We start from the raw sequence: 27,876 nt of genomic DNA on the forward strand, positions 1-27,876 counted from the left end.
GATGACTCTATGTCTGGAGAGGTGAGCCTCAAGTTGTTTAACCTTCTCTTCCAGCAAGGCAACCAGCTTACATTTGCTGCAGGTGTAACTTCATACACCCTCAGGCAGGAAAACAAACATGGCACAGGTGTTCCAAGTCACTGCCCAGGTCTCTTGCTCCTCCAGACACTTGTGTCCTAGCACTCCAGGCTTCCCCTCAAACCAGCTCACTAAAGACCCTCACAAAAGCCCCTGTTTACTAGCCCTGATCGCATGTTCTTGGTCGCAAGCTCCCAGAGACTGAGAGCAGCCACGTAGAACTGGTGGCTGCTAACTCCACAGGGTCAGAATCAATGCTGCTTGGCTAGTTATTCTTCATCATGCACTTGTACAATTACAATTTCCTGCGTTTCTTTTAATATAAGCTTTGGGTGACTTTCATTTTTCAGAAATGTGCTTTCCAGCCTTTACCTCCACAACGAAGCAGCCTAGTGTTAGGCTCTTTATGACACAATTGCTTTATATGCCACCAATATTTCATAGACTATATTCCTCCCCATATTTGAAAGGCAATTTAAAAATAATAATTTTATTATCTTTAATGTTTTTTATGAAAAGAATGAGGATTACATTTCATTACAAGTACATTTCATTCAATAACATTTTCCTCTCAAATTAAAAACCTAGAAAACTTTCCACTCTAAAGGATCTCTCCCCCATGTAAAGTGCAAATGAGAATCAACCTCTGTAATTTTTAGTCAAGTAAAGCCCAGTCTTACATATGTAACTAGGATAGACAGACTCTTGTGTTGTTTTATGGGGGGAGTTTATTAAAATGTTCCTGTAATGCCACAAAATCATATAATTTATTCATAAGAAATAGCATTTTAAAAAAGGATCAAATACACAATCCATTTTCTATTAAAAAAAACTGGTTTTCAGCGTAGAGACAAAAAGGAAAGTATTTTCCAACTGGCATTAATAAGCAGGACTTTCTGTGGTGACACTTTATATAAATACATTTTGGGGAAATCAGTCTAATTTATTGGAGCCTTCCCAATGCCACGTGGAGGATACTTTTGACTCTAAGACTTACTACTCTATTTGGCAATGTCAAATGATTACCCTCCAAGCTATCTTCTCTATATCCTGTGATCTGCTACATATTTTGCTACCCATTTACTAGCTTCCCATTTACTAGGGAGAGACTCTCAAATGCATTCACAACAGTAGCTATTACTGGTTCGTTGCAAGGAAGAACCTGTGAACGGCTACTCTTGCCTTGTGGATATCTTCTGGCTCTTCAGCTGAGATTTTTCACACTTGAAGTCCAACTTCAGGAAACACATGCTGTTCCCATTAAATAGAGACAGAGTTGGGAGACACATTGGTCATCAGCATGGGCCTCAAAATGATTCCTGTCACTGAAATCCTATCCAGCCACCCTCTGCCTACCCTCACCCTCTCTTCCTCCAAGCAGCTTATAACCAAATAATTAGCTGTTATCAGCTGGTCTTCATATAATGCATTGCCAGCTGATGAAAAACACTTCAAGCCCTTCATTATCTTGGATTGGAGAACCTCCAGACCAAAATTTCATCAGTTCTGTACACACAGACCTCGTCTAGAAGTGTGACCTGGCGCATCCTCCAAGTCCACCATGTTCTTTACATGTGGTCTTTTGACTGGCCACAGCCTTCCACATAATAGCACCTTCTCAGAGACAAAAGAAGCATGCTGATTTGGATAAGAAAGGGAACATCTCCTCTTGTGATTTCAGTGTCCAGTTTTGACCCAACTGAGAGCAGGAACTGGCATTCCACCTTTCCCTTTAGCTATGCTGAATCAAGTGCATACAATGGTCATTTCGCATCGATGAAACACAGTAATCTTCTGGAAATGCCACAGAGGCCGTCTCTGAAGAAGCCAGCTGTTCCTGATGCTGTTCCTGATCAAGTGCAGTTAATTGGCATGAGTTCTAGGGAGCAAAGCAAAATTAAAGACTTAAGTTATTCCCTTGCAGGTATGCTTTGGGCAGAGATGGCATCTTATGAGCATATGCAGCAACCAAGCCAATAGACCGTGTGCAGCCTTCTGAAATTATTCCAGCTGGTTTGCATGCAGACTTCCAGAACTATGCAAAACTTGTGGAAAATGGATATTTTTAAAACGACCACATCTTCTCCCTGGTGTGACCTAAAACCCCTTCCTCCAGCTTCCTGTCTCAGCACTGTTTAATTCTGAGCTACTGCAGTGGTTCTGTGAAGATATAATTATGGTCTCACCTGCGCCTTCCCTTTTCTGGGAGGAAAGTTCCTCCCATCCACAGGGACACTGACTCTCCGGCAGGACTTAAAACTTCACCTAGAATTCTCCATACATGCTTCTTTGAAATGAGCTGTGGCTGTGTGGGTGTCTAAAGGTTTGTTCTTTGCAGACTGTATGTGCAGGATAAGGAGACTCAAACATCCATACAAGTTGATGGTGTTGTTGCATCCTTATATCTATGGACTGTGATGGAGTTGCCTCACCATGGAAGTATTTGCCCATTGCCAGGCATGAGTTGACCTCTTCTGTATATGGCTAATGAGGGGACATGGTTGGTACACCATGCTGTTTGGCATTTTGGTGGTGTGTCCACATTATGCCTTGTTTTAATTCCTGTTGGGAGTGCATAGTCTCCCAACTAAAGTATGCCAACCTTATGATGATGGTAGAAGGACTATCAGGTTGATATTTCTGTCGTTCTGTTTCCAGGAAAAAAATGGCTCTCATCTGCCCCTAATTGATTTGTGTTTTGAGCAATGGACTCCAAGATGGATTACTTACATTATGGTCACAACCTGTCAATCATATATAATGGCTGTGTTTTCTACTAAGCAGTTGAAGCTTGAGAGGATTTTAATTGGAACAGAAATAACCCACTGGCCAGTACTCATAAAACACTAAGTCAAGCTATGGCTAAGAATGAATGGGCAGGCGTGCAGATGCTCAAAGGAAAAATCAAAGCTCTTCTCTTCTCCTCAGTCCTCCTGCCTTTACTCTTCCCAAATCTAAGCTGGGTTTGCTTAGCGTTTTGTCTGACCATGGTTTGTGTTACATATGAATCAGGCCTAAGTCAGAATATTTTCTATGGAAAACAGGTGTATGCAGCAGTTATTACTATGGTTTTCTTTACCTGGTGTTTGATGAAAGGCAAATTCCTAAATAAACCCGATTTCTTCTTTCTGGTTGCAATAATTTTCACTTGCTCATTGGACACTGGGCTCAGTAAAATGATAACCATGTATCTGTTAACTTACCCTGATATAGAGGAGGGTGCTACTTCGTCTGGTTTTCTTACTTCAGTTACATCCTAAGAATGTGAACACAGACCTATAAGAGGATTGCTCCTGTGCTGGATAGAAACTACTTTTTATGATTTAAGTTTAAATGCGTGCTAAAGAGGGGTTCTAAATGTTGTCTAGAATTCACACGACAAAAGCTGAAAGATTAAAGGCCAAACTGGAAATCAGCCAGGATATCCATGAAATGAATGTTTCATAGCTTCAAAGCATTGAACATACCCAGCAGTGGTGCAGTTTGCATCAAGGCGTTGGGAAAAGAGGGGTTAACCCTTTCCCCACCTATAAATTGAGCAAGAGGAGCCAGCTCCATGGCCTACCATGAGCCCCAGCGGGCAAAGTGTCAAGGCAAGTGGAACAGCCAAGCAAGTTCAGCAGCATGGGGAGGAGGCCACAGCACTCGGACCCCCCCTCTCCTCCACCTAAACAGAACCTAAGTTTCTCATAGAGGGTGTCTTGTTCTGTCATGGGCACCATTGGGCACCCATAATCAGCGCCCTTGCTGAAGGGGCATTCTAACCACATTCAGGTGAACTCAAAATCCTCATTGTGATTTGGGAACCCTGAAAATATATGGTTCCTGATCATGGGGAGGTTTCTAAGTGTGTTCTTTCAGATCACTCTCAATGTGGGAAGGTTTCAAATGGAACTGGCATGTGCAGATGTTGGAGGTGGGGCTTTCATGCACACATCTGCCTCCTCCGCACATTTCGTTCACACATATTCAGGCAAACACCTGAACAGGGCTACACGTTTGATCTTCCAGATGAATATATACTAGAAGCAGGTATGCTGCAGAAAGGCAAATCTAAGGAGGACAGAAGATCTTACCTGTAAAGAGTCCACTGTGTGCGTTGTATCTGATGTTCCCTCTGTGCTTGTTTCTCGAGAAATGGTAGACAGCCTGGGTCGATGTCGAGTCATGTATTCATATGTGTTCATCTTTTTATTCACTACGTACATGGAAGTTTGTGCTTTTTTAAGATTTAAAAACTATAAATCCCTAAAGCTTTGCAGTTTAGATGGGTGTCAGCAAATTCAGTGAGCTTTCACATTATCTTTGACCATCATTCCCTTTAGTGAGAAAATAGTGTACACTCAGGGCACCATTAAGATTGGGGATAAAAGCCTGTCTTTTGCATAAACTGAGCCCTTCATTTGCACTCCCCTACCCTGTGTTTTTCAGAATTGTTTTACTTACAGAGGTAAAGATGAAACGTCAACAAATGTCCAAGCAGCAAGAAAGAAGCAGATCCCAAAACCACAGTTAATATTGCTACACTCAGGATGCCAGCTGCTGTCGTCTCTACTGGAGCAACAGGAAGAAAGACCAGCCAGGTGCCATTTCTAGTGACACCTATTGGAGAAAAAATAATGGGGAGAAGTAATGTTATTCTGGTTTCAATTATGAAATGAATGATGTTCCCTTTTGTACTAATACTATGGCAGGAGTTTCGAAACTGTTCCCTAAGGGTCTACGCCGGTCAAACAGCCAGATATCAGTGAATAAAGAAATATTGACTAAAACACACTTTTAAAGCAGTGGTTCCCAAGGTTTTCTGAGCTACCGCCCTCTTGGTTCCTTAAATTCATCCACTCTGCCCTATACAAAAAGCATCATTCAGAATAGCAGTTTCCATGACCCACTCAGGAAGATAATAACACAATAAAATTCAGCAAAGAATATTGCATGAGATTTTTTCACATTCTTACTATACAGTACTACTCTTCTTACTTACTATACTATTTATTATTTCTACCCTGCCCATCTGGCTGGGTTTCCCCAGCCACTCTGGGCAGTTTTACTAATGAAAACATAATTACAAACTTATATCCTTTGTTATTGGAAATTTCTAACAAACTCAGAAATGTAGAACATGAAAACTGGAATCTAATGGAAGCACACGGTGAATCTCTCATAAAATATTTCCAGATTTCAGAAGTAGTAACATTATGATATGTTGCACTGATGTGAACCATTCGGCACTGTTGCCTGCATTAAGAAATCTTGCATACAGGGTGGTAACAGGCAGTGACGGCCACCAACCTAGATGGCTTCAAAATAGGTAAAGGTACCCCTGCCCGTACGGGCCAGTCTTGCCAGACTCTAGGGTTGTGCACTCATCTCACTCTATAGGCCGGGAGCCAGCGCTGTCCGCAGACACTTCCGGGTCGCGTGGCCAGCGTGACAAGCTGCATCTGGCGAGCCAGCGCAGCACACAGAGCGCCGTTTACCTTCCCGCTAGTAAGCGGTCCCTATTTATCTACTTGCACCCGGGGGTGCTTTCGAACTGCTAGGTTGGCAGGTGCTGGGACCAAACGATGGGAGCGCACCCCGCCGCGGGGATTCGAACCGCCGACCATGCGATCGGCAAAAGCTAGGCGCTGAGGTTTTACCCACTGCGCCACCCGCGTCTCATGGCTTTAAAATAGGGCGTGACAAATTCACAGAGGAGACGGCAATCGATGGCTACTGGCCATGAGGGCTCCACTCCGTCTCCACACTCTGAGGCAGCAGTGCTTCTGAAACTTCATGGAGGGGAGAGTTGCTCTTGTGCTGGAATCCTGCTTGTGGGTTTCCACCAGGCATCTGGTTGGCCGCTGTGAGAACAGGATGCTGCACTAGATGGGCCAGAAAGCTTTTCTTTTGCTTTTATGTTCCTAAACTTACTAATGCAAGAAAGATGAAAACCTTCCCACCTCAATGATATCTTCCTTCCTACCTGGTGAATTAGTCTTGTGAAAGTCCTCTCAACTGGGGTCTTACTTTATTATATTTTGAAAAGAACAAGTACATGTTTATACCACTTTGTGTGGCCACCCTCAGAATTACAATAGTTGTACAAATGAACCCTAATGTTTGCATATACAAATTTTGGTTGAGAGAAGGACATTGCTCAAATGCCTGTCTAGTCAGTACTATACCAATCATGAGCTGGTTTTCCCTCTTAATGACCACCCCTTTCTGTTTAAGAAACCACAGGCACTACCTTGAAAAAGTACTACTAGGTCACATTGGTGTAAAAAGTTTTTTTAAGTCAGTGGAACAATACTTTCAAACTGAGGAGATGTGCGGAGCCGTTCTGGGTCCACGAAATACTGGATGAAGACATATATCATCACCATAATCAGCAGAAGGATTCCAAGAGCAGCAGAAGCAATCGCATTGAAGAAAAACCTATGAACACGTTAACAGAAAGATTCCAGTTAGCCATAATCTGTGGAAGGCTGTACAATTACAAATTGAATGTATGTATTTAATTGTATTTTTTCATGCCACCCCAATCTCTGAGAGGTGTGAGACTCCATGGGTTTCAGTGCTTATCCAGGGTTTGGTTTCCTTGTAATGAGGAACAACAGAGACTTTGTGATAGTTGGGTCATTTGCACACATATACAACCTGAGCCTACAATGGAGCATTCGCACCCAAGAAAGTCCTGCTTCTCTCATCCAAGTCACAGCATTGGATTCCAGCAAAAGTCAAGCATGGCTCTGTCTCTCTGCTTCTATGCCAGTTGCACACACAACTCTGGCTTTTATCTTTCTCACCAAGTGAGGGAGGAGAGCCCACCCATTTGTCTTCAGGCCAAAGCAACCTCCCTTGTTATACTAATGACAGAAGATAGTGCCATTAACTGACCAAGAAACTTGCCTGGCTAGTTTAACAGTGGAATCCTCCATTAGATTTTAACCCTTGATGGATTTAAAAGGTGCTGCTGAATGCAGGTCTCATGTAGATGAACACCTGGGAGCCCATCCTAAGGTTTCTGCTTGTTTCTTTGCAGCTGTAGCTTTATGTCATGACATCCAGGGTTGTGGCTGGGGGGAAACAGCCTTGTGGGCCAAATTAGGATCCCTGGGAGACCTAATGAGGCCTGCAAGCCTGGGGTTCCCATCCATGCTCAGGGATGATTTTCATACTGTGTTCCAGAGAACTCTGCAATTCTTTAGAAACCTACCAGAGGTTCCTCCATGAGAAAACAAGCTCTCCTGAAAGACAGCTTGCCCATGACTACCAAATCTTCTCCCACAAATGTGCAGCTGCAGGGAAGTGGCGAGTGTGTTTTAGATTGTACTATCAGTCCAAGCAGGGCAACAGCTAGGCCCAAGAGCTTGGGCTGGTGATTCATCTAAATTAATGCCCTAGAACAGGGATGTCCAACTCCCAAGAGAACATGTTCCAGAATACTCTGCTCTGGATTCTGTGGGATAGATATCTAAGCAGAAAGGGTTATCTGAAGGCACACAGGGCCAGTTGTCGCAGCTGGAAGTATACAAAACCAACCGATTTTGGCTCAGGATGCTGCTCCCTATAACTATGCTTCTCCAAAACAGGTTCTGCAGCTGGCCTGTGTGACTGACCTCACTAACAATCTTAGCTTGGCCCTCAATTTTGCCGCAGCACAGTTTGCCCAAAATGCTGAAGTAGCTATTTGCCTTCTCATCTCCGTTGGCCCTCCCCATGGAGAAAGTATGATGCTGTGACACCTTTCAAATTCCCAGATTCCTAGGGAATGAGCAGATTAGGATTTAATCAAATATCAGTGAGGAAAGCCAGCAGTGTTGGACATACATCATTTTGAACAGGGAATTGGAAGGGCAGATTGTGAACAAGAGAGCCAGCCCACAATATTTTGCTACCCTGGACACAGTAGCAGATTGAACCTCTCATTCCATGTAGAAAAGACTCTTACTTCAACAGGGCAGTGTCCTTTGGTGCACCTGGTGGCAGCAGACCAGCTTAGAGGCTGGTGAGAAGATAATGGGGGCACACACAGCTTTGCCAGCCAACAGAGGGGAGGTGTTAGGGTGTTCAGGAGAAACGGCTAGAGGGGCTGCCACTAGTGCTCCCCACACTACCTAGCATTTGTGGGATAACTAGTCTCATATAACTGACATGCTTAAGTCTAATGCATGAAGAGATTAATAACACAGAATAAACTGTGCTGCCAGGTTTAGCCTAGGTCCCTCCCCCTCACCTTGGGAGGAACTAGGTATTCAAGCCATTGTTCTCCTACCGAGAGTAGTTCCCAAGAGATTTAGTTGATTGCTCCAGCTCAGACCGCATGGCTCTCACAAGCCGCTCTTGAGTTGCTATACCAATAATTTAAGAACTTTCACCACTGTGCAAGTAAGCTAAGTTTTACTGCCTGTACAACGTTTTCTGGCTGCTGCATGGAAAAGCAGATTAATCTGACTTTTGGAGAGTTTGTAAGTAAACCATTTTTAACTTATCAAACGCCTTTTTCTATGCTAGGGGAAGGAGGAAACATTGGCACTTACTTGAAAAGGCATATTTTAAAGGTCTAACAACCTATATTTCCATACTTTACTTTGCTACATATTGTGTGCTGGGGTTCTTTCACCAAGGAATACTTATCCCAAACTTGGATTTTGGCATCTAGGAAATTGTCCCTTCTATACAATTCCCCCACTGCCACCACTTTGTGGTCCAGACAGCCTGAAAGCCAATAAATGAAGAAACAGAGACCAACAACCTTTCAAAGAATGAAAGTCTGCTTTGAATGTCTTCTAGCATGAGGCAATTGCTCTCCATCTGTGGTGTGCATTAATTGGAGCAATAATGCTTAGCTTGTTAAAGGAGGTGGCCACAGTGTAGGGGCCTTGGATCAGACCACTTTGGGCTATCTTCATCAACATAAAATCCTTCAATTAATACTTGCATTAATAAAATGAAAGCTAGCATAAGGAGAGGAGACATTAATTATCATGCAATGAGTGACTTACACAGCTCCCAGAGCTGTGTCACAAAGGATGAATAGCCTTTCATGAGCTTTTCCTCAGCCAGCTCATTTATAATAAATGCAGTACAGCATCAGCATATAAAAACTTGGGGGAGATTTAAAGCTGATTTCTCATAAAGCAAACCAATACTTTGGTTTTATTTGAAAATAGGTTCAGTCCAGTTGATTAAGATCTTGCTGGCTCTCTTAATACCTAATTAATGCACCTCTATGCCATGGAGTAAAAATGTCCCAAGGGCTTGAAGGCAGAAACGCTCCCAGCTCCCAGTAGCTCTCTTTAGCTGGGGAACTAGCCAAGATTTCAGGGTGTGGAGTAAAGAGTTCAATAGAGGTGGGCTGCTCTTAGATATATTCACATTTGGAGTGTGTTTTTGATGTGGCTACTCTTGTATAACTCATAAAAATAGGACGGGTTACTTCCACACTAGAGCCCTTAAGTGCTGCTCAGGCACTGCTTTTCTACAATGAGCTGGAAGTGGAATAAAAATGGAACATACAGCACTTTATTCTAACTTGATATCCTTCCTCATGCCATCCTCCTATAATATTAACTCAAAAGTCCCATTCAGCAAAAAAAATTCTGTCCATTTAAAAGTTTATTTCTTGCACTTTCGGCTCATTCCATTGCTTTTCCTATAGAGTGATAAAAAGCTTGTTAATTACCCCCTGAACCAGGCTTCCTGAAACTTGGCCCTCCAGGTGTTTTTTGAGACTACAATTCCCATCAGCCCTGACCACTGGTCCTGCTAGCTAGGGATGATGGGAGTTGTAGGCCAAAAATATCTGGAGGGCCGAGGCTGAGGAAGCCTGCCCTAAACAATCTTTCTTAATTACTCTAATTTCAGTTTCTGTTCCCCAGGATTTACTGACCAATTGCACTGTCCACCCCACCCCCGCCTTCCATTGTTATTGAGAAACAGCATTAATATGGTATTTAACAGAATAAGAAGAATCCAGATACCAAAAGGCACAGAAATTGAGAGAGGCTATTCAAGGAGCAATTCACTAACTCCACACGCCCCTCCCAGCCATGCTCAACAAGAAACAATAAAATGTGGTGAAGCAACAAACAGTAAGTACCGTATTTTTTGCTCTGTAAGACTCACTTTTTCCCTCCTAAAAAGTAAGGGGAAATGTGTGTGTGTCTTATGGAGCGAATGCAGGCTGCGCAGCTATCGCAGAAGCCAGAACAGCAAGAGGGATTGCTTCTTTCACTGCGCAGCAATCCCTCTTGCTGTTCTGGCTTCTGAGATTCATAATTTTTTTCCCTCTTGTATTCCTCCTCCAAAAACTAGGTGCGTCTTGTGGTCTGGTGCGTCTTATAGAGCAAAAAATACGGTATTTAATTAAAGGCACAGGAGCCTTAATGGAACCATGTCTATACTTCAACTGCATTTCATTAAAAAAATAATATACAAACCAGGGCTCAGAGAAGACAGGAGGACAACACAGAAGACATTGGAATGCCAGAAGCTGCCAAATAGGTTGTCTAGATGCTACGTAAAGAGTGTGAACAAAGGATGATGTTCCCTTTGAAAAGTGCCAGTTTGGAAGCAATCAAAGTTATTTACTCAGGGCAAACATTTAGCCTTTTAGGTAATTGGATTAGTTCCTCTGGGATGCTTATTTAGTGCATAGAACCACTTCAGTTTTGATACTTTGGATGCAAAACCAACAGATTGTTTAAAAGTACAGGTGTTCCTAGAGATGGGGGTGGGTGCTTCACTTCTGTCTTCCTAAATAGGGCCTTTATGTCATGTTTCCAAAGCTAGCTGCTGTTAGCTTACCAGTAGTTTCGGCTTCCAACACAGTTATTTAGCCAATTACAGTGGTGGTCAAAGTCCGCAATACACTTATTGCAGGTACTACAGTGTTTGGTTTTTGGCCCTCTGAGGAGAAGAAGAGATACATTAAATAGAATACAATAGAATTCAGGTACTAAAATAGACCACATAAATAAAGACGGTCTCATGTTTATGGTAAGTCTAAATATTTATACATTGCATTTACAAAATGTACATGGAATTGATGAGCCATCCATGCACAACCAGAAGAGCCATGCAGGAAGTCAGAGATTTTTTTTTTAATGTGGAAGTACTGCACTGGTTTAGAAATACAGATAGGAAGAGCAAGTCTCTGAACCATCTTTAAGGATAGCCTCACACAGAGCTCATCACAGTAGCTAACCAGGAAGTTTATCCAGGAGCAGGGAAAGCTGTAGGCTCTCCGAACCACTGTGGCTCCTTGAACCTTCAAAGACAAAGAAAATTCCCAGAGTTCTCCCAGAGTAGGTACTTGAATTTTAAGGGGAGTGCAACCCGATCGGAAACGGGGTGCGACTCGCTTCCTAGATTTGGAAACCAGGCAACTGCAGCACTTCCATGCCTTCGCTCGCCCTAGTCACTGCACACTTTGAGATCTGTTTCCATGGCCCTGCTTGATGCCTAGCTACCTGTGGGATCAGTTAAGCTGGCAGGCAAGGGGCAGGAGCCTTTTTGGCAGAGGGCCTCCATCTGAACTCAGACAGGCCACATCCCACATCTGCTTTTTAAATTTTTTTCAAATGCTTTTAATTTGGCTGCTGAAATTGATGGTGCTGTTTTTATTTTAATTATGTGATGTTTTTACAAGCATATTGGGTTTTCATGTATTATTATTATTAGCCTTCTATGCAATCATCTCAAGGTGATGTACAATAAAACAACAAAAGCAGTTTATAAACAGGAAATGTCCTGGCCATTTTCGCATTATTGGGTGTTTCAAAGTTTTAAGTTACATTTATATGTATTTATATTGTTCCCCACGATGGGGTGAGCTCCCGTTGCTCGGTCCCTGCTCCTGCCAACCTAGCAGTTTGAAAGCACGTCAAAGTGCAAGTAGATAAATAGGTATTGCGGGAATTTAAATGGCGTTTCCGTGAGCTGCTCTGGTTCGTCAGAAGTGGCTTAGTCCTGCTAGCCACATGACCTGGAAGCTGTACGCCGGCTCCCTCGGCCAATAAAGCGAGATGAGCGCTGCAACCCCAGAGTCAATCACAACTGGACCTAACGGTTAGGGGGTCCCTTTACCTTTTTTTATATTGTTCTTATATAGTTAGTTTTATGCAGTACATTTGCTTGCCTTGTGAGGAAATATTTCAGAAAATCAGGATACGGATTTGCACCATAGCTGTCAACTTTTCCCTTTTCTTGCGAGGAATCCTATTTGGAATACGGGAATTTCCCTTAAAAAACGGGAAATGTTGACAGCTATGATTTGCACTGTTGTGATAACAGAAAGTGAACTGAGCAGGAAGATGACAGCCATGGCCCTTTATGGTTGAGCAAAACACTATCCTAGGTGGCAAATTTTCTCGAGTGAGCTTCCTGCATGTCTAGAACGCATGTGCGTAATTGCACAGAGACAAAAACCTAGTACAAAGGAGCAGTTTAAGCAGCAAGAGGCAAATAGCAGAGGAAAAGCAGTGCAGGCAAATAAGTAGGTCTCTTCTTTGCTGTGCTGTAATGGGAGTGACTTACACATCAGCTTCACAAAGATAGCAGTACTGGTTCTGAATAACATGCTTGCATTTGCTTCGGTCAAAAATTGGCATTGGTTTCTTGTAATTTTTCTTCTTCAGTATATTTTGATCTGCTGGATCGATAGTGATTGCAACAAGATGAGTGATTAAGTGATGCACAAAAATTAAGCCAATCACCTGCATTGTAATGAGGTTAAGGAAAAGTCAAAAAACAAGAGAATATAAGAGTCTGGGTTTATTTATTTTTACATTTGTTACATTAAGTCACCAGATTTGCTTAGGTGCTTCAGTATTCAAATGGCCAGGTAGAAAGTTCTGTCACTGGTATTCTTTTCTCTTATGCCACAAACAAAGGCTACGAGTTTTAGTGGATTTGTTTGCAAGACTCCAGAAGAGCAAAACACTAGTTTCTGTCTGATTGTCATAGATTCAGTATTGCACCATCACCATTTTTGCCATATTTCAAAAAGTAAAATTCCTGACACCCACAAAGCCATTGAGCTTTCTTTGGGGAGACCTGATATTTCCCTGACATTTTGCAGATTCAGCAAAATTTCCCCTTGACACCATTTTTACACCTGAAAACCAGGACATGTCAGGCAGTGGCGGAGCTTCATGCTCTGGCACTGGGGGCGGAAAGCAGGCGGGGGAGGGGCTGGCGAATGTCCTGGGGGTGGGGCATGCATTTGGGGGGGGTGCCACCGGTGGGGGCGGGGCACCCAGCACAGGTGGGGGGAACAGCCGCGATGGAACCCCACCAGGATCGCACTGCCGGGGGCGGAGAGCTCCCCCCGCCACCCTCTTCCTCCGCCAGTGGTGTCAGGAAAAGGAATTTCCCATGCACCACAGTTCTATACAAATAGAACTGAGTGTCTTGAAGACATCAAAGCAGTACAATAATTTATTCTGAAAAGGTACCACACCTGGACAACACGTCTTGAGACTCCCTTGCTTGTGGGAAAGGCAATCCCAAACAATCTCAGGTGCCCTCCTTACTCTCCCCAGAACAGGATAATTTCTGTTTGTGTACTATAGTTGTTTTTATTTAAAAGTGTACTAGTTCCATATATGAACATTTTTACAAAGGAAAAACAAGGTCCTTCAATAACCATGCATGATATGAAAAAAAAAATCTATCCATTATATTTCAGCTTATTGAACCAACAGATCTAAAAGTGCTCCCACTCATACAGTAACAACCAACTATCACCAAATGTTTTAATTCCTTTCTATGTGGCCATCAGCCCCAGCTAGCTTGGCTGACAGTCAGAGATGATGGAAGTTTTATTCCAACATCAAAGGAGCACCCTGATCAAACAAAACCAACAAGATGCCAACCCTAAAAGCAGATCATCTATAAGAAAACATTACAACAACTTCAAGCAATTTGCCCTCATCATTCACCCTTCCTTGGAGGTTTTTAAGCAGAGGTTGAGGGGCCATCTGTCATGAACGCTTTAGTTGAGATTCCTGCATTTCATGGGGTTGGACTAGATGACCCTTGGGGTCCCTTCCATTGCCACAATCCTACGATTCTATAATTCATTAATCAATCCATTAAATCAACTGGCCATCATGTTTAAATCTGTTTGAACAGGATATTTAAAGTTCAGGGAAATGGTTCTCATTTCTCATTTGTGATTTAAAGTTTTATTACTAAAATAATTGTTTTTCTAGTTGATGCTCAAATGGAGCAGAAGGGCCAAAAACTGCATCTGGCACCCATACTTGAACACTTGTTCTAACTTGACAATTATATTCTCACTTTAAACTGGATCATCATGTGCAAGAATAATTGAGGGCACCATTAAGTCTTCCTAGCAACAATCATGTGTTTGGTACACAAACAGTGTATCAATTACAGGATTTATGAGTTTCCTATTCACAATGTTAGTGTCCTTCTTGACCCCTGGACTCCTCATCCTGTACAGAGGAAGAGGGGAAAAACTTTACTGAGCCTTTTAAAAAGAGCAGCTAAATGAAGCAGCCGAGCCACATTACACAACACTAAGCACACTACAAAGGACTGTTGGTTTAAAATATATTATTGAATGATCACAATCAAATTTTAAAAGTATAAACAGAGGGATAATACATTTTGGTCCCCCCAAAGGTTCAGTCCATACAAGACCCTACTCCTCTGAAAGACAAAAAACCACAAGTTTCAAATAAGGCTGCAATCCTATGCACACACTTAACTGGGGGAAAGGCCCATTGGTTGTAATAATGCTGTAATAATACTACAGGGACGTGGATGGCGCTGTGGGTTAAAGCCTCAGTGCCTAGGGCTTGCCGATCGAAAGGTCAGCGGTTCGAATCCCCGCAGCGGGGTGCGCTCCCGCTGTTCGGTCCCAGCGCCTGCCAACCTAGCAGTTCGAAAGCACTCTCGGGTGCAAGTAGATAAATAGGGACCGCTTACTAGCGGGAAGGTAAACAGCGTTTCCGTGTGCGGCTCTGGCTCGCCAGAGCAGCGATGTCACACTGGCCACGTGACCCGGAAGTGTCTTCGGACAGCGCTGGCCCTTGGCCTCTTTGAGTGAGATGGGCGCACAACCCTAGAGTCTGTCAAGACTGGCCCGTACGGGCAGGGGTACCTTTACCTTTAATACTACTGAACGTTGCTGTTCACTGCAGGTTTGCCGACATTAGTTGCCCATGAAAATGTTTAGTAGCTTGAGAGATGAACATTTTGATATTTCCCTTAAGGACATAAACCACCTAATTTATGTCCTGGTTCTGTCCTTGAAAAGGGTGGGCAAAACGTGGCCCATGAGCTTGGCCTAATTTCATGAGGGTGGTGTGAGGGGGGATAATGTGATAGGAATTTTATGGTATTAGATATATGGTAATGTTCATAACTACACATACATAGATCAACACAGGAAGACCAACCTGGAACCATTTTGATTCCTAAACTGACCAACTGACCAAATCCTTTCTCTGCAAGGTTAAACTGGAAAAGCCTCCCTATTGTCTCTTTCCTCACAAATCCTGTCTCAAGGATATGTCTGTTTGAATAAGGTGTGAGCCTGTGACCTGGCCCAGGAAATAAGTATTTTACCACTACAAAAGAATGGCCAGGCTCCCCAAGAAATCCAATCAAGTAACTTGCCAGACAGGAGATAAACTGTGACAGGAGAAAAACAACATTTAAATTTCTGTGATGTAAGTGGGATGTATCTGAGGGGTGGTCTTAGGTTACACCTCTTCTGTGATGTATGCATAATGTTTCTGGGGGTGGTCTTGATCTACAGGATGGGAATTTCAAAAGTCTTTATAAGCCCTGGCACAGCAATTTTGGGGGTCCTCTTCCTCTCCTGCGTGTGAGGGGAGCACCCTGTTGCAACAGATCAATAAAGATCAAGCTTACTAGCTGCTTTGCTTCTCAATATTCTCTGGTTGGCCTCTGTTATTTTCTCCTACCAATAGGGAACCTATGTAAGGACTCTATATGGGCTCTTGGATACCCCATAAGGGAAAAGGGCATATTTTTATTTACAACAGTGGGAAACCCAGAAGGAGAGAAGGAAGGGGGAAGTGGAAAAGGTAGAGGTGGAGAAGAGAGTGAAAACAGAACAGCCCTGCTCGCCCCCAACATGTGGTCTGGATAGCAAAAAAGATCAGTCACATTTCAAAACAACTCACAACTTGCCCCTGTTTTCAGAATACAATGAGAGAGTGAGAGTGCAATCCTATGCAGGCTGCAATTGTAACCCTACTTACCTGGAAGTAAGTGCCTCTGATTCCAGAGGGAGTTACTTTGGAGTAAGCTTGCTGAGAATTGCAGCCTAAGTCTCCTTGCATTAAATGCAGCTTACTCAGAAGTAACTGGATCCAGAATTGCGGCTTAGGCAAATCACTGGTTATTCCTCTCGCCACGCGTGGCATATGCAGTTCATGTGCACTGTTAGTTTTACCACAGGATTTTAAACGGAAGGGGAAAGGATACAGCATAGGCAACCAATTTCCATTCATCTGGGAGAAGAGGAATGTAGATACCAAAGCCCACTATGGCCAAGTATGAATAAAGCACCAGGGTGATCAACTGGAAAGAGTGGAGCGGTAAAGACCAGCCGTTCACTCTGGAGTGCAGTGGAACCACCATGTGGTCATTCAGCTGCTCAGGACTTGTCTGCCTCAGCTTCTTGTCATAGCAGGTCATCTGCAAGACAGAACCCAGAATCACCTGTTAAAAATAGCCAGTGTGCTTTCTAGGCCGAGAAAGAAAGAAACAACAGCGACACACAGGGCACACTGTGGGATGGGAACTAGATCTCAGACACTGCATCTTGCTCGTTCACAATTCTGCAAGAATGTTACATCATCCACCCACGTCCCACCACTGCTTTGAGGTTTCCCTACACAACCAAGTGGTATACAAATTTTAAGAAATAAATCACCTGCACCAAGAGACACACAAAATGCTCTTATTGATGTGGCAGGTACCCTTAGGGCAAAAGGCGCATCATTTGTCAAGCTTTCAAATCTCTAGTAAATGCAAAACTTTTGAGATATGGCAATTAAAAGTTAATTATTTCCTTGTGGTTTTGATAATCCAGAAAGGAAAAAAATCTGCTTTCCTAAAGCAGATGGCAAAATAGAGCTAAGCAGTGGTCCTTCCCAAGACGAGTGTAAGAATATAAATTCAAGACTACGGAATAAAAAGTTTCATTGTGGTTTGCACATTACTCATCTCAAGTCACACATTAATTCAAGGTCAACTCTGCCCTTCTCCTGATCAGATTTACTTCCTGATTAGGTTTAGGTCATATCCGGCTGTGGAAGCTCAGTTAATAATAATAATAATAATAATAATAATAATAATAATAATAATAATTTATTTATACCCTGCCCATCTGGATGGGCCTCCCCAGCCACTCTGGGCGGCTTCCAAAAGAATATTAAAATACTGTGATACATCAAACATTAAAAGCATCCCTAAACAGGGCTGCCTTCAGATATCTTCTAAAAGTCTGGTAGTTGTTGTTCTCTTTGACATCTGGTGGGAGGGCGTTCCACAGGGAGGGCGCCACTACCGAGAAGGCCCTCTGCCTGGTTTCCTGTAACTTGGCTTCTCGCAGTGAGGGAACCGCCAGAAGGCCCTCGGTGCTGGACCTCAGTGTCCGGGTAGAACGATGGGGGTGGAGATGCTCCTTCAGGTATACTGGACCGAGGCCGTTTAGGGCTTTAAAGGTCAGCACCAACACTTTGAATTGTGTTCGGAAACGTACTGGGAGCCAATGTAGGTCTTTCAAGACCGGTGTTATATGGTCTCAGTGGCCGCTCCCAGTCATCAGTCTGGCTGCTGCGTTCTGGATGAGTTGTAGTTTTCGGGTCACCTTCAAAGGTAGCCCCACGTAGAGCGTATTGCAGTAGTCCAAGCGGGAGATAACCAGAGCATGCACCACTCTGGCGAGGCAGTCCGCAGGCAGATAGGGTCTCAGCCTGCGTACCAGATGGAGCTGGTACACAGCTGCCCTGGACACGGATTTAACCTGTGCCTCCATGGACAGCTGTGAGTCCAAAATGACTCCCAGGCTGCGCACCTTCAGGGGCACAGTTACCCCATTCAGGACCAGGGAATCCTCCACACCTGCCCGCCCCCTGTCCCCCAGAAACAGTACTTCTGTCTTGTCAGGATTCAACCTCAATCTGTTAGCCGCCATCCATCCTCCAACCGCCTCCAGACACTCACACAGGACCGTCACCGCCTTCACTGGTTCTGATTTGAAAGAGAGGTAGAGCTGAGTATCATCTGCATACTGATGAACACCCAGCCCAACCCCCCTGATGATCTCTCCCAGCGGCTGCATGTAGATGTTGAAAAGCATGGGGGAGAGGATGGAACCCTGAGGCACCCCACAAGTGAGAGCCCAGGGGTCTGAACACTCATCCCCCCCCCACACCACTTTCTGAACACGGCCCAGGATGAAGGAGCGGAACCACTGTATGACATTGCCCCCAGCTCCCAGCCCCTCAAGACGGTCCAGAAGGATGTTATGGTCGATGGTATCAAACGCCGCTGAGAGATCCAGCAGAACTAGGAAACAGCTCTCACCTTTGTCCCTAGCCCGCTGGAAACAGCTCTCACCTTTGTCCCTAGCCCGCCGGAGATCATCAACCAGTGCGACCAAGGCAGTTTCAGTCCCGTGATGAGGCCTGAATCCCGACTGGAAGGGATCCAAATGGTCCGCTTCTTCCAGGCGTGCCTGGAGTTAGGATTAGGTGTGCCAAGTGCTAGGGGTGGAAGTGTCTTTGGCCCCCTCAATATCGGCTGGCAGGGGGCTGGGCCCCCTCAATGCTGAAGGCATGGAGAAGGCCAAGCATGGAGACAAGGGTGGCGCAATTCAGTGGGTGACTCCTCTTAAGCATGAGAAAGGACTGGGCTCTGTCATCGGCCTCCTCCCGATGATGTGACGTCACATGCATGATGTCACACATGCACATCGGGCACATGATGGCGTGTGTGCGTAACGTCACACAAGTGAAACGCATGCCAGGGCCCCACAATCTTAGGTGCAGGGTGGTGTCTCTGGTTAGGATGGTCCACCCCTAGAGGCTAATGAATCTGGATGGTTTTCTGATGCCTCTTTTCCAGCTAACCCTGGTGAAGCTCTTGAATTTAGAGATGGCCCAGGAAGTTGACCTAGAGGCCTGGTTCCCATGTCTTGGTAGGGTGAACTAGGACTTACGGGGACAGGCTTCCAGAAGGGAACCTGCAGCTGCTTTGTTCCTCCCTAGTCTCTCTCACTCCTGTGCTAACTCCATCAAGGCAGCAAATTTTCATGAAAAATTGTCAAAGAAATTCACTCACCATCACAATATATTTAAAATGTTACATAAATCATTGTATTATCTCCTGCAGGGACAGCCAGTGTATGCCCTCCAGATGTGGACTACAACTCCCATCGTCCTGCATGGCCAATCATGGTCATGGGTGATGGGAAATGTAGTCCTGCGATTTCTAGAAGGCACCATGCGGACTACCTCTGCTCTCCTGCAATAAATATATTCTTCCTTGTACATGCTACTACAAAAATGGTAACCAAATGCTTTTTTCAGAACATAATCAAACATTTTTGAGAAGTGTAGTAAAGAGCCTAGCATCTCATGCAACCCAAGCCTGTTTTAAACAAGCAGCGCAGGATTCTTAGCCTCGTTCTTAGTCCTACATTTTCCTGCCACCATTCATCAATGAACACCAGCAAGCCTTTGAGAGTCGCTCTCTCCCGTTTACCTAATGGCATTAGACAATCTACGAGAAAGCATGCCTAGGTAGCTCTAGGGAACAAAGATTTTTTTGGGTGCATAATGCAAGGAAGTGACCAAAGGACTCATCAGTGCTTTTAAAACCTATACCTACATTGTTCTGTGTTCAATAAGACATGATGTTATTCCCATTTGCTGGAAGTCTCCCCACGGCACAAGAGATGCGTCTCCGATGCAATTACTGTACAATAAAGAACAAGCATTTGCAACACTCCTCTCCCTACGCTGATTGAATCCTGCACTATGTCTTCAAAAGCCAATTTCTCTCACCATAACGAACCTGCAGTCAAGAATGCAGCAAATGTCCCCCTGGTGGTGTGGTGGGTTTTCTCTTTTACTTTTTGGTTTTCAAAAATTCTCTTATTTAAAGCATTGCCCAAACATACATTCATTGTCTTTCCTCTTGTTTACAATACACAACACTACCTGATGATCAGCTATTATTCTCACAGATGCATTGCCCCCTTTTTAATACAAAGAAGAGAACAAGAAGCACATACCCTCCAACATTTCTTCAATGAGCATAGGGACGTTCCATCTCATAATGATAATTTTACTATTTATACCCCACACATCTTACTGGGTTGTCCCAGCCACTCTGGGCAGCTTCCAACATATAAAATATATATATATATATATATAACATTAATTATTATTTTTTAAATCCCTATACAGGATTGCCTTCAGACAGCTCAGAGGTTGGATAACTCCATTCCCTCCAACATTTCTCCAATAAAAACAGGGACATCCTAAGGAAAAGTATGGGACGCGGGTGGTGCTGTGGGTAAAACCTCAGTGCCTAGGACTTGCCGATCGCATGGTCGGCGGTTCGAATCCCCGCGGCGGGGCGAGCTCCCGTCTTTCGGTCCCAGCTCCTGCCCACCTAGCAGTTCGAAAGCACCCCTAAGTGCAAGTAGATAAATAGGTACCGCTTTATAGCGAGAAGGTAAACGGGGTTTCTGTGTGCTGCGCTGGTGCTGGCTCGCCAGAGCAGCTTCGTCACGCTGGCCACGTGACCCGGAAGTGTCTTCGGACAGCGCTGGCCCCCGGCCTCTTAAGTGAGATGGGCGCACAACCCTAGAGTCGGACACGACTGGCCCGTACGGGCAGGGGTACCTTTACCTTTAAGGAAAAGTGGGACATTCTGGATCAAATTAGAAACTTCTAAATGGCTTCTCTAAATCTGGGACATCCCTGGAAAATAGAGACACTTGGGAGGGTCTGGATTGAAAATAAAATAAAGTAACTTCCTACCAACAAAATTCCCTTATATCTCAGGTCATGTGTGATAGATTATTATTGATGTCTCGGATGTATTGTAGTCCATATACATATATGATTTTGGAAAAGAAGAGTTTCATTGAATGCTTAATTATAGTGTTATACCACAATAATTCGTCAGGTGGCTAATTACATCTGTTGTAATTAGGGTGGGAGAAGAAACAGACGCTCCCAGGTGAGAGCTGGGGACACACATCTTTTTCTGTATGGGACAAAAGTTGGAATATACTTGTGAGAGAGAATCTTGTATCTTCCTTCCTTTTCCTTTTTCAATATTCTTTGTGTGGGTTGGTGTGTCTTTTATCTTATTGTGAAAATGTTAAAGAAAACTTTAATGAAAAGTAATTTTTGTACAACCCAGTTTGGTAACCAAGTATGTAAAAATAATAGATTGTTCTCATATTAAATAATCCCTGTGATACTGGTTTTGTTCCAGCTTTCAGAAAAGCACTTGCAAAAATGCAGAAGAGATCTATTCATACACCTGTAAATTGTGCGAGCTAGTGACTTCTAGTGGTGAGCTGCGTGAACTTTTACAAGACAGTTATCACGTGTTACACAGAGATGAAAATGCAGAAGTTAAAACTTCTTCTCCACAAAATGCATGCTTTAATACCACTATGGTTTCTGTCATCTCTTGTGACAGAAGAGAGTTCTACTTGTCATCAAAGCTTTCCCAAACCAGACTGTGGGTCTCAACACTCCAAGTGAAATACCTAAAACTTCCCTAATAGTCACTGGGCTGGTTCACACACAATGTTAAACTATGACTGAGCACTACACACGGACAAGTGTTGGTCTCACAAGCCCCCTGCCTCTCACCTCTTTCTCTCACACTCTGGTTAGCATTTATCAAATCAAATCAATCTTTATTACGGTGCAGAGACCCAACAAATCATTACAAAGCAATGCACAACTCAGACAGCCTACCTCCAGGTTAAACAAGCATTTTGTTCAAAAGATAGGGATCATTGGTTCTTGCAACCACCAATAAAAACTTTGCCACTGCTAATGTTCTAGTGTTTGTCTGGTCTTCCAATAGGAACCTGACATAGTGAGCCTTTATTGTCCTATCAATAGGTTTAAAAGGTGTCTGGTTAAAAAACGGAAATATGAAAAAACCCCTACCCGGCATTTGACTCTATCTGAAAACAATTTTTAATAAGTTGTTTAAGGGGCAGAAATTTCCCTTCATCCTTGGTAAATGAAATTGTCGACCACAGGATCAGATTTTAAAGAAAGAATAGTTTTTAATACAGTGGTACCTCGGGTTACAGACGCTTCAGGTTACAGACTCCACAAACCCAGAAATAGTACCTCAGGTTAAGAACTTTGCTTCAGGATGAGAACAGAAATTGTGCGGCGGCAGCACAGTGACAGCGGGAGGCCCCATTAGCTAAAGTGGTACCTCAGGTTGAGAACAGTTTCAGGTTAAGAACGGACATCTGGAATGAATTAAGTTCTTAACCAGAGGTACCACTGTAGTCTTGATGCCTCACATTAAGTGACACCACATAGCAGTGCCCAAACATGCGGTGTTCAGAGGTAAAAAATGCCCTCACAGCATGGTTAAACATCAGGAAAGGTGAAATACTTGGACTGTGGTCAGCACTGAAACAGGTAAGAGGCCAGTTCTGAGTAAAGTGCTTTAACTGGAACTTGGCAGGTGACTGTTAGTGTGCTATAAGCACCAGACATTTTAGGGAGTCCAAGACGCAACTCCACTTCCACCCCAAGATGCCATTTCAGTTTCCGTATACAAGAATCTGGCAGGCAGTTGCACAAGTGCTGATGATGCATGATTTATCCCCCCCCCCCCCTCAAAAAAAGATCCAGAGTTATTACGAACACAAGAGATGAGAACACTACAGAATCTTAGAAAGGGTCAGTCATACATTCCTCAGTTATGGGAAGATTAAGCCATCAGCTCTGCCCCAATTAAGAGCTCTTTCAAACTCATAAAAGTAGTCAAATATGATGATCATTTAGCTTATGTCTTTCTCTTTAAGAGCATGGAGGAAGTTATTGATTGTTGCTACAGCCAAATGCAAGGAAGCATTTTGTCCTCTTGAATGACAGTTTCAATACAAAGCCCGCTCTCCAAGGCACTTCATTTTTGTTTCTTAACTACAGCGACTGCAACACTCACTAATTGCTTTTAAAAACTGAAATGTAATCCTGCACCTCTGTGCTGGAGGTTTGTCTGACACCGACTTGCTTTTCAAACACACTTTTATTTCCACAGCCCTTTGTATCTTAGCTTGTTTGTACCTTTTCTGAAGCTTTCTGTGCTATTTTTCTAGTCTACTTTTTGTACGTTTTGTCGCATACTTATTGTATTCTGACTCTGTAAGCTGCCCTGGGAACTTGTCTTTCTGGAGGGAAGGTGTTATTTTCCGGAAAGGGGATTTTTTCACTGTTGAGAGAATGAAAGGAAAAGAAAACCCTGGGAGTTTTGGGAGAATTTTCTCTAGTTCTTTGTGGAATCTTACCAATAGGCACCTTCTTACCTTTAAAAGTATCCCGGCGTCAGTTGCATAACCTTTGCTAGTAACTTGGTATGGCAGAAAAGTTGTCTGCAGTTTAGCATGTTAACCATTAAGGAAAGTGCAGGTGCTCCTCAAGTATTTGTAATGGAAGTTCACAAATTTTTAAAAAATGTAACTGAAAAGGCAGCTATTTCAGCCTATTAACCCCTCCTAGTATATCTGTTCCCAGAATCCTCTGTAACATTTGCAGCTTCTGTTTCCTAGGAAGCAAGTTGATGTCAGAGTATTCCTTGATGCTTGAAATATACGGAAAAGCTGGGAAATGTCAGTATCTGCCCACAAACAGATGGTAATGTTTCAGAGTAACTAAGTTTACAAGTGAGCAGTTTACAAAGTTTATAAGTGAGCAGCTACTGAGTGAAACATATTTGTTGATGAAGTAAAGCAGAATTTCCCCAACTTTCTGCCTTCAGTCTCCCTTGCTTACTTTCAGAAATAATTGGTACAATGCTAATTCTTCTGCTTCTGTCCTAAGAGAGCCCTCGGTATACAGTGCCAGTAATTCAGTGAAAAGCCCAAAGTTCGGGATAATTTCTCCCTTGCGACTTACGTCTGCAATGTTCAGCATGTTCTCCTGGCCAGGCTGCTGCTCCCTCGCTCCCCAGGGCCGTGCAGAAAGAGGTTTGGATGAGCTCTACTCCTGTGGGATCTTTCCCCCTGTGGGTCGAAATGTCATGTAGTATTTATTACCTGAAAGTTGGGCATTTAAAGGACCTGTCTCTGTCAGCATGCCCTTTAACAACTTTTAGAAAGACTTGCTTAGTTTCTTTTTAACAGAGCAACTCCCTTTGTAGCTATGGAAACAGTTTCCACTCCACTTTGGTTCTCCTGGGTCCTACAGAGAAAGTGGTTCAAGCAGCTGTCATCTTACCTGCAAAACTTTGGTTTGTCAGGATTATGACAGAAACCTACCGATTTCCTATTAGAGGTAATTGTCAGAAAAACAAACTTTTAATAAAATTTCTGAGCAACCAAAAGCCAGCCGCCACCACCACGACCATAGAGGAACTGCCTAATACAAAATAGCAGAATATACCCACATCACCAAAGTCCGGTTACTGAGTGCTTCCCTGAAATCAGACAAAGATTAGTTGATGCAAGATTTTCAGAATGAACTCCAAACAGGAGACCTACGACTGGAGGCAGGGGGAGCTGCTAGCTTTTTCTTTTGTTTTTACCAGGCTCTACTTCTTTAACAACAGCATGCTATGCAGATATTAGAAGAGAGTGCTGTGATGACCTTTACCTGATTCCCCCCCCCCCCCAAGATCAAGCTTTTGTTAAAGGCATAGAAGTAAGTCTGACTGTGTTTTCCTCACCAGTTTTCCACTCAAGCAACGACAGGTGAGCTGTGGGGCCTTAAAGCTTTTAACCATTTTAAATATTTGTTTTGGCGTTCTTTAAAATAACATGCATTGCTGACTTCTGCAAGTATTTGCTAAGGATTTGTGCCATGGCATGATTTGCAGTCCAGCACTTCCCAGTAATTGCAAATGGGATCACAGCCTCCGTCCTATTAATTCTGCTGAGGGACTATGACCATCTCAATTTTCCAACCCCACTTATTTATGAGTGAGCCCCATTGAATTTAATAGGACTTTCATAGTTAGGGTTCCCACCTAAGAATTCTGAGAAATGTTTGGAATCTTGAGGTGAAACCCATAATTCATATTATGGAGTAGTTGTATTATAGTTAATAGAACTACCTCGGTGTACACAGGTTGCGTGTCGAGGTCCCCAATCCACCCCCAAATAACTCACAACAGACACGTAATTTTTGTTTAAGATTTTTGGCATGATTTTGGCCACAACTTTATTCAAATACAAACCGTGAGTGGTTGTTTAGGCATTGGTTAAGACTATCTGTCCCCCCGCCTGGGGACAGAACTGACTTCCGGGCACCACCGAAAGACAGTGCGGGGGAAAGCAAGTCGGGGAGGAATTGGAGCTGAGACACAGACCCTCAACTCTCACCCACCTGCTCCCCGAAGGCTTGCCGGCCCTAGTCCCATTCCTGGGATTGGACGAAAAGATGGGAAACCCCAGGATTCCTTTAACGGAATTCCCTTTCCGCAGCAACCATGGAGGGGCAGGCACAGCCTATCCTAACCCCTCCTCCACCAGATTTATAACCAATGCCTAACCACAACCTTAGAAGTTGTGATGATTTGCTACGCAGTAGGCAAAAACCACCCAGCCAGCCAATTTGCCAGGTGGAAAAATTCCTACCAGGCCCCTGCTCAAAGGCAGACGACCCCATGACAGGCATAGCAAAGTCAACGCAACAACCCCTTACTCTAGGGTGGATGGGCGGGTGATCCGTTGCACGCAGCAAAAGAGAAAGTACAAGGCTGCGTGCAGAGTATTTAAACCTTTTACCCCCCCACCAAAATTGCAACATAACTTTTCCCCCAGCAACTCAGCAATCCAATCACTGCCCCCTGGCCATCTTGGAGAACTTACCCGGCAACAAAGGGGGTGGCTCAGTAGACCCCACCGCAACACGTGCTCTCCCTGAAGGAGAACACGCTTTGTGAACTGCGGTATTAACAGGGCCACTTAAACATTTGTGATTCACACCCTGTCGACACATAGCTGCCCCAAAAGAGGTTCAGGGACATGGGAAGCTGCCTTCTACCCAGCCAGCCCCTTGGATCACCTTGCTCAGCAGCTTCTAAGTGTTTCGGGCAGGAATCTTTCCCAGCCTCTGCCTGGAGATACTATGGGTTGGACCATAGCTGTTAATGTCTCCCTTTTTTAAAGGGAAACTCCCTTGGTCCAAATAGGATTCCTCGCAAGAAAAGGGAAAAGTTGACAGCTATGGGTTGGACCTGGAACCTTCTGCATGCAAAGCACTTGCTCCACCACTGAGCTATGACCTTTCCCAATTCCTGTGGGTTTCATCCAGAATCAGTCCAGTAACAATACTGGGGTATTACTTTTCAGCTAAAACGATTCTTAAAGCTGCTCACTTTAATAAAATGAGGTTTATAGGACGATCATATTGGCTTCACAGTAACATATCAGGAATATCTGGTGACAACACATGGACTGGAAATTTGTCTGGTGAGCAGACCTTGGAAAATCCTCTGAAACCTTGCAAAAGGCAAACAAGGAAGGAACAAATGCTGTTATTTGTCCAATCTCTTTCCCCTCCTTCCCTCCCTCCCACCATTGCTTCTGGCAGACCAGCAAAACACAAAACAAGTAAGGCTGGTTTAAGGCTGCTTATTTGTTTACAAGTACTATATGCAGGTCCACCTGTTTGGATATCTGAATCTGCAGTGTCTATAGCAAGGCTTCGGTACTAATTCCTTGCCTTCCATTAAGTGAATTTTCATTTAATGAGCATTTGGAAGCGGGACCTGCGTGTAACAGTTTGTGCCTCCTGAATGAATAAAACCTTTATTTTCTTTGAAACTTTATGTACTTTTAACTCTGGGACAGGAGGCATCTGTTAGTGATACATGACATTAAACCGCTATACATGTACGATGTTCTAAGTGCACTGAAAGAAATGCAGGTGTCAAATAATGATCCAAAAAAGTCTCTAGACATAATTAATCCTCCCACCAGCTGTATTAGTACCAGGCAACTCCTATATACTACATCTACAGCTAATCGTCCTCTCCCCAGGTATCCAAAATTTACTGAATGTGGAATAAAAACAACCTGTGGCTGGAAGACCTCCATCTGGTCTGGAAGGGCCGTGTCTGCCTCTTTTTGGAATGTTGGAGCTGTGAAAACGGGAGCAGTCGTCATGGCAACCAACTGACAAGGGACCTACCTGAAGAACTTAAGGTGTTAAGGTCAGGACATTTTGTGACCTCCTCAATCTTTACACCCCACCTAGTCCTGCAAACCTTGCTGTTTCCTCGTAACTTGGTAATACTGGTATTTTTCAAAATGAAGGAGTGCGACACTTTGGGCACCTTGACTGCATGGCAGTTATTTTGCATTAATAAACACTAAGATCTTTCAAAATTAGATTGAGGAATATATTTGTTTCTACTTACAAGCTTTTATAAACCACTTGCTATTTCAAAAATCTCTACCGTTACCTTCATAATAAAAAGTGCCTACAGCAAAAGTTGCACTTTTAACTGTGCTTCTTACCACTTCATGGCAAAGAAGAGAACCGCCAGTTCTCTGATTCCCAGACATACTAA

At 43.7% G+C, this 27,876-nt stretch overlaps 1 protein-coding gene across 5 annotated transcripts in view; it reads right to left on the reverse strand.

Moving 5' to 3' along the window:
• Positions 1 to 552: 552 nt before the first annotated feature.
• Positions 553 to 27,876, reverse strand: part of LOC310661586 (palmitoyltransferase ZDHHC11-like) — a 37,503-nt gene continuing 10,179 nt past the window's right edge. For 2 of the 5 annotated variants that reach the window (XM_083407954.1, XM_083407958.1), the window contains 9 exons: positions 24,258 to 24,364; positions 16,558 to 16,770; positions 12,607 to 12,785; positions 10,876 to 10,977; positions 6,377 to 6,501; positions 4,525 to 4,680; positions 4,155 to 4,276; positions 3,282 to 3,334; positions 553 to 1,957 (listed from right to left, as the gene is read on the reverse strand). In XM_083407954.1, coding sequence (XP_083264080.1) covers positions 1,942 to 1,957; positions 3,282 to 3,334; positions 4,155 to 4,276; positions 4,525 to 4,680; positions 6,377 to 6,501; positions 10,876 to 10,977; positions 12,607 to 12,785; positions 16,558 to 16,770; positions 24,258 to 24,275 — 984 coding nt within the window. In that variant the 5' untranslated portion in view covers positions 24,276 to 24,364 and the 3' untranslated portion in view covers positions 553 to 1,941. Of the gene's footprint in view, positions 1,958 to 3,281; positions 3,335 to 4,154; positions 4,277 to 4,524; positions 4,681 to 6,376; positions 6,502 to 10,875; positions 10,978 to 12,606; positions 12,786 to 16,557; positions 16,771 to 24,257; positions 24,365 to 26,679; positions 26,804 to 27,316; positions 27,531 to 27,876 lie in introns of those variants that run through there. The other 3 variants (XM_083407955.1, XM_083407956.1, XM_083407957.1) reach the window with 3 other exon arrangements.

This window comes from Podarcis tiliguerta, assembly GCF_965153285.1.
Source record: "Podarcis tiliguerta genome assembly, chromosome: 13".
Lineage (NCBI taxonomy): Eukaryota > Metazoa > Chordata > Lepidosauria > Squamata > Lacertidae > Podarcis > Podarcis tiliguerta.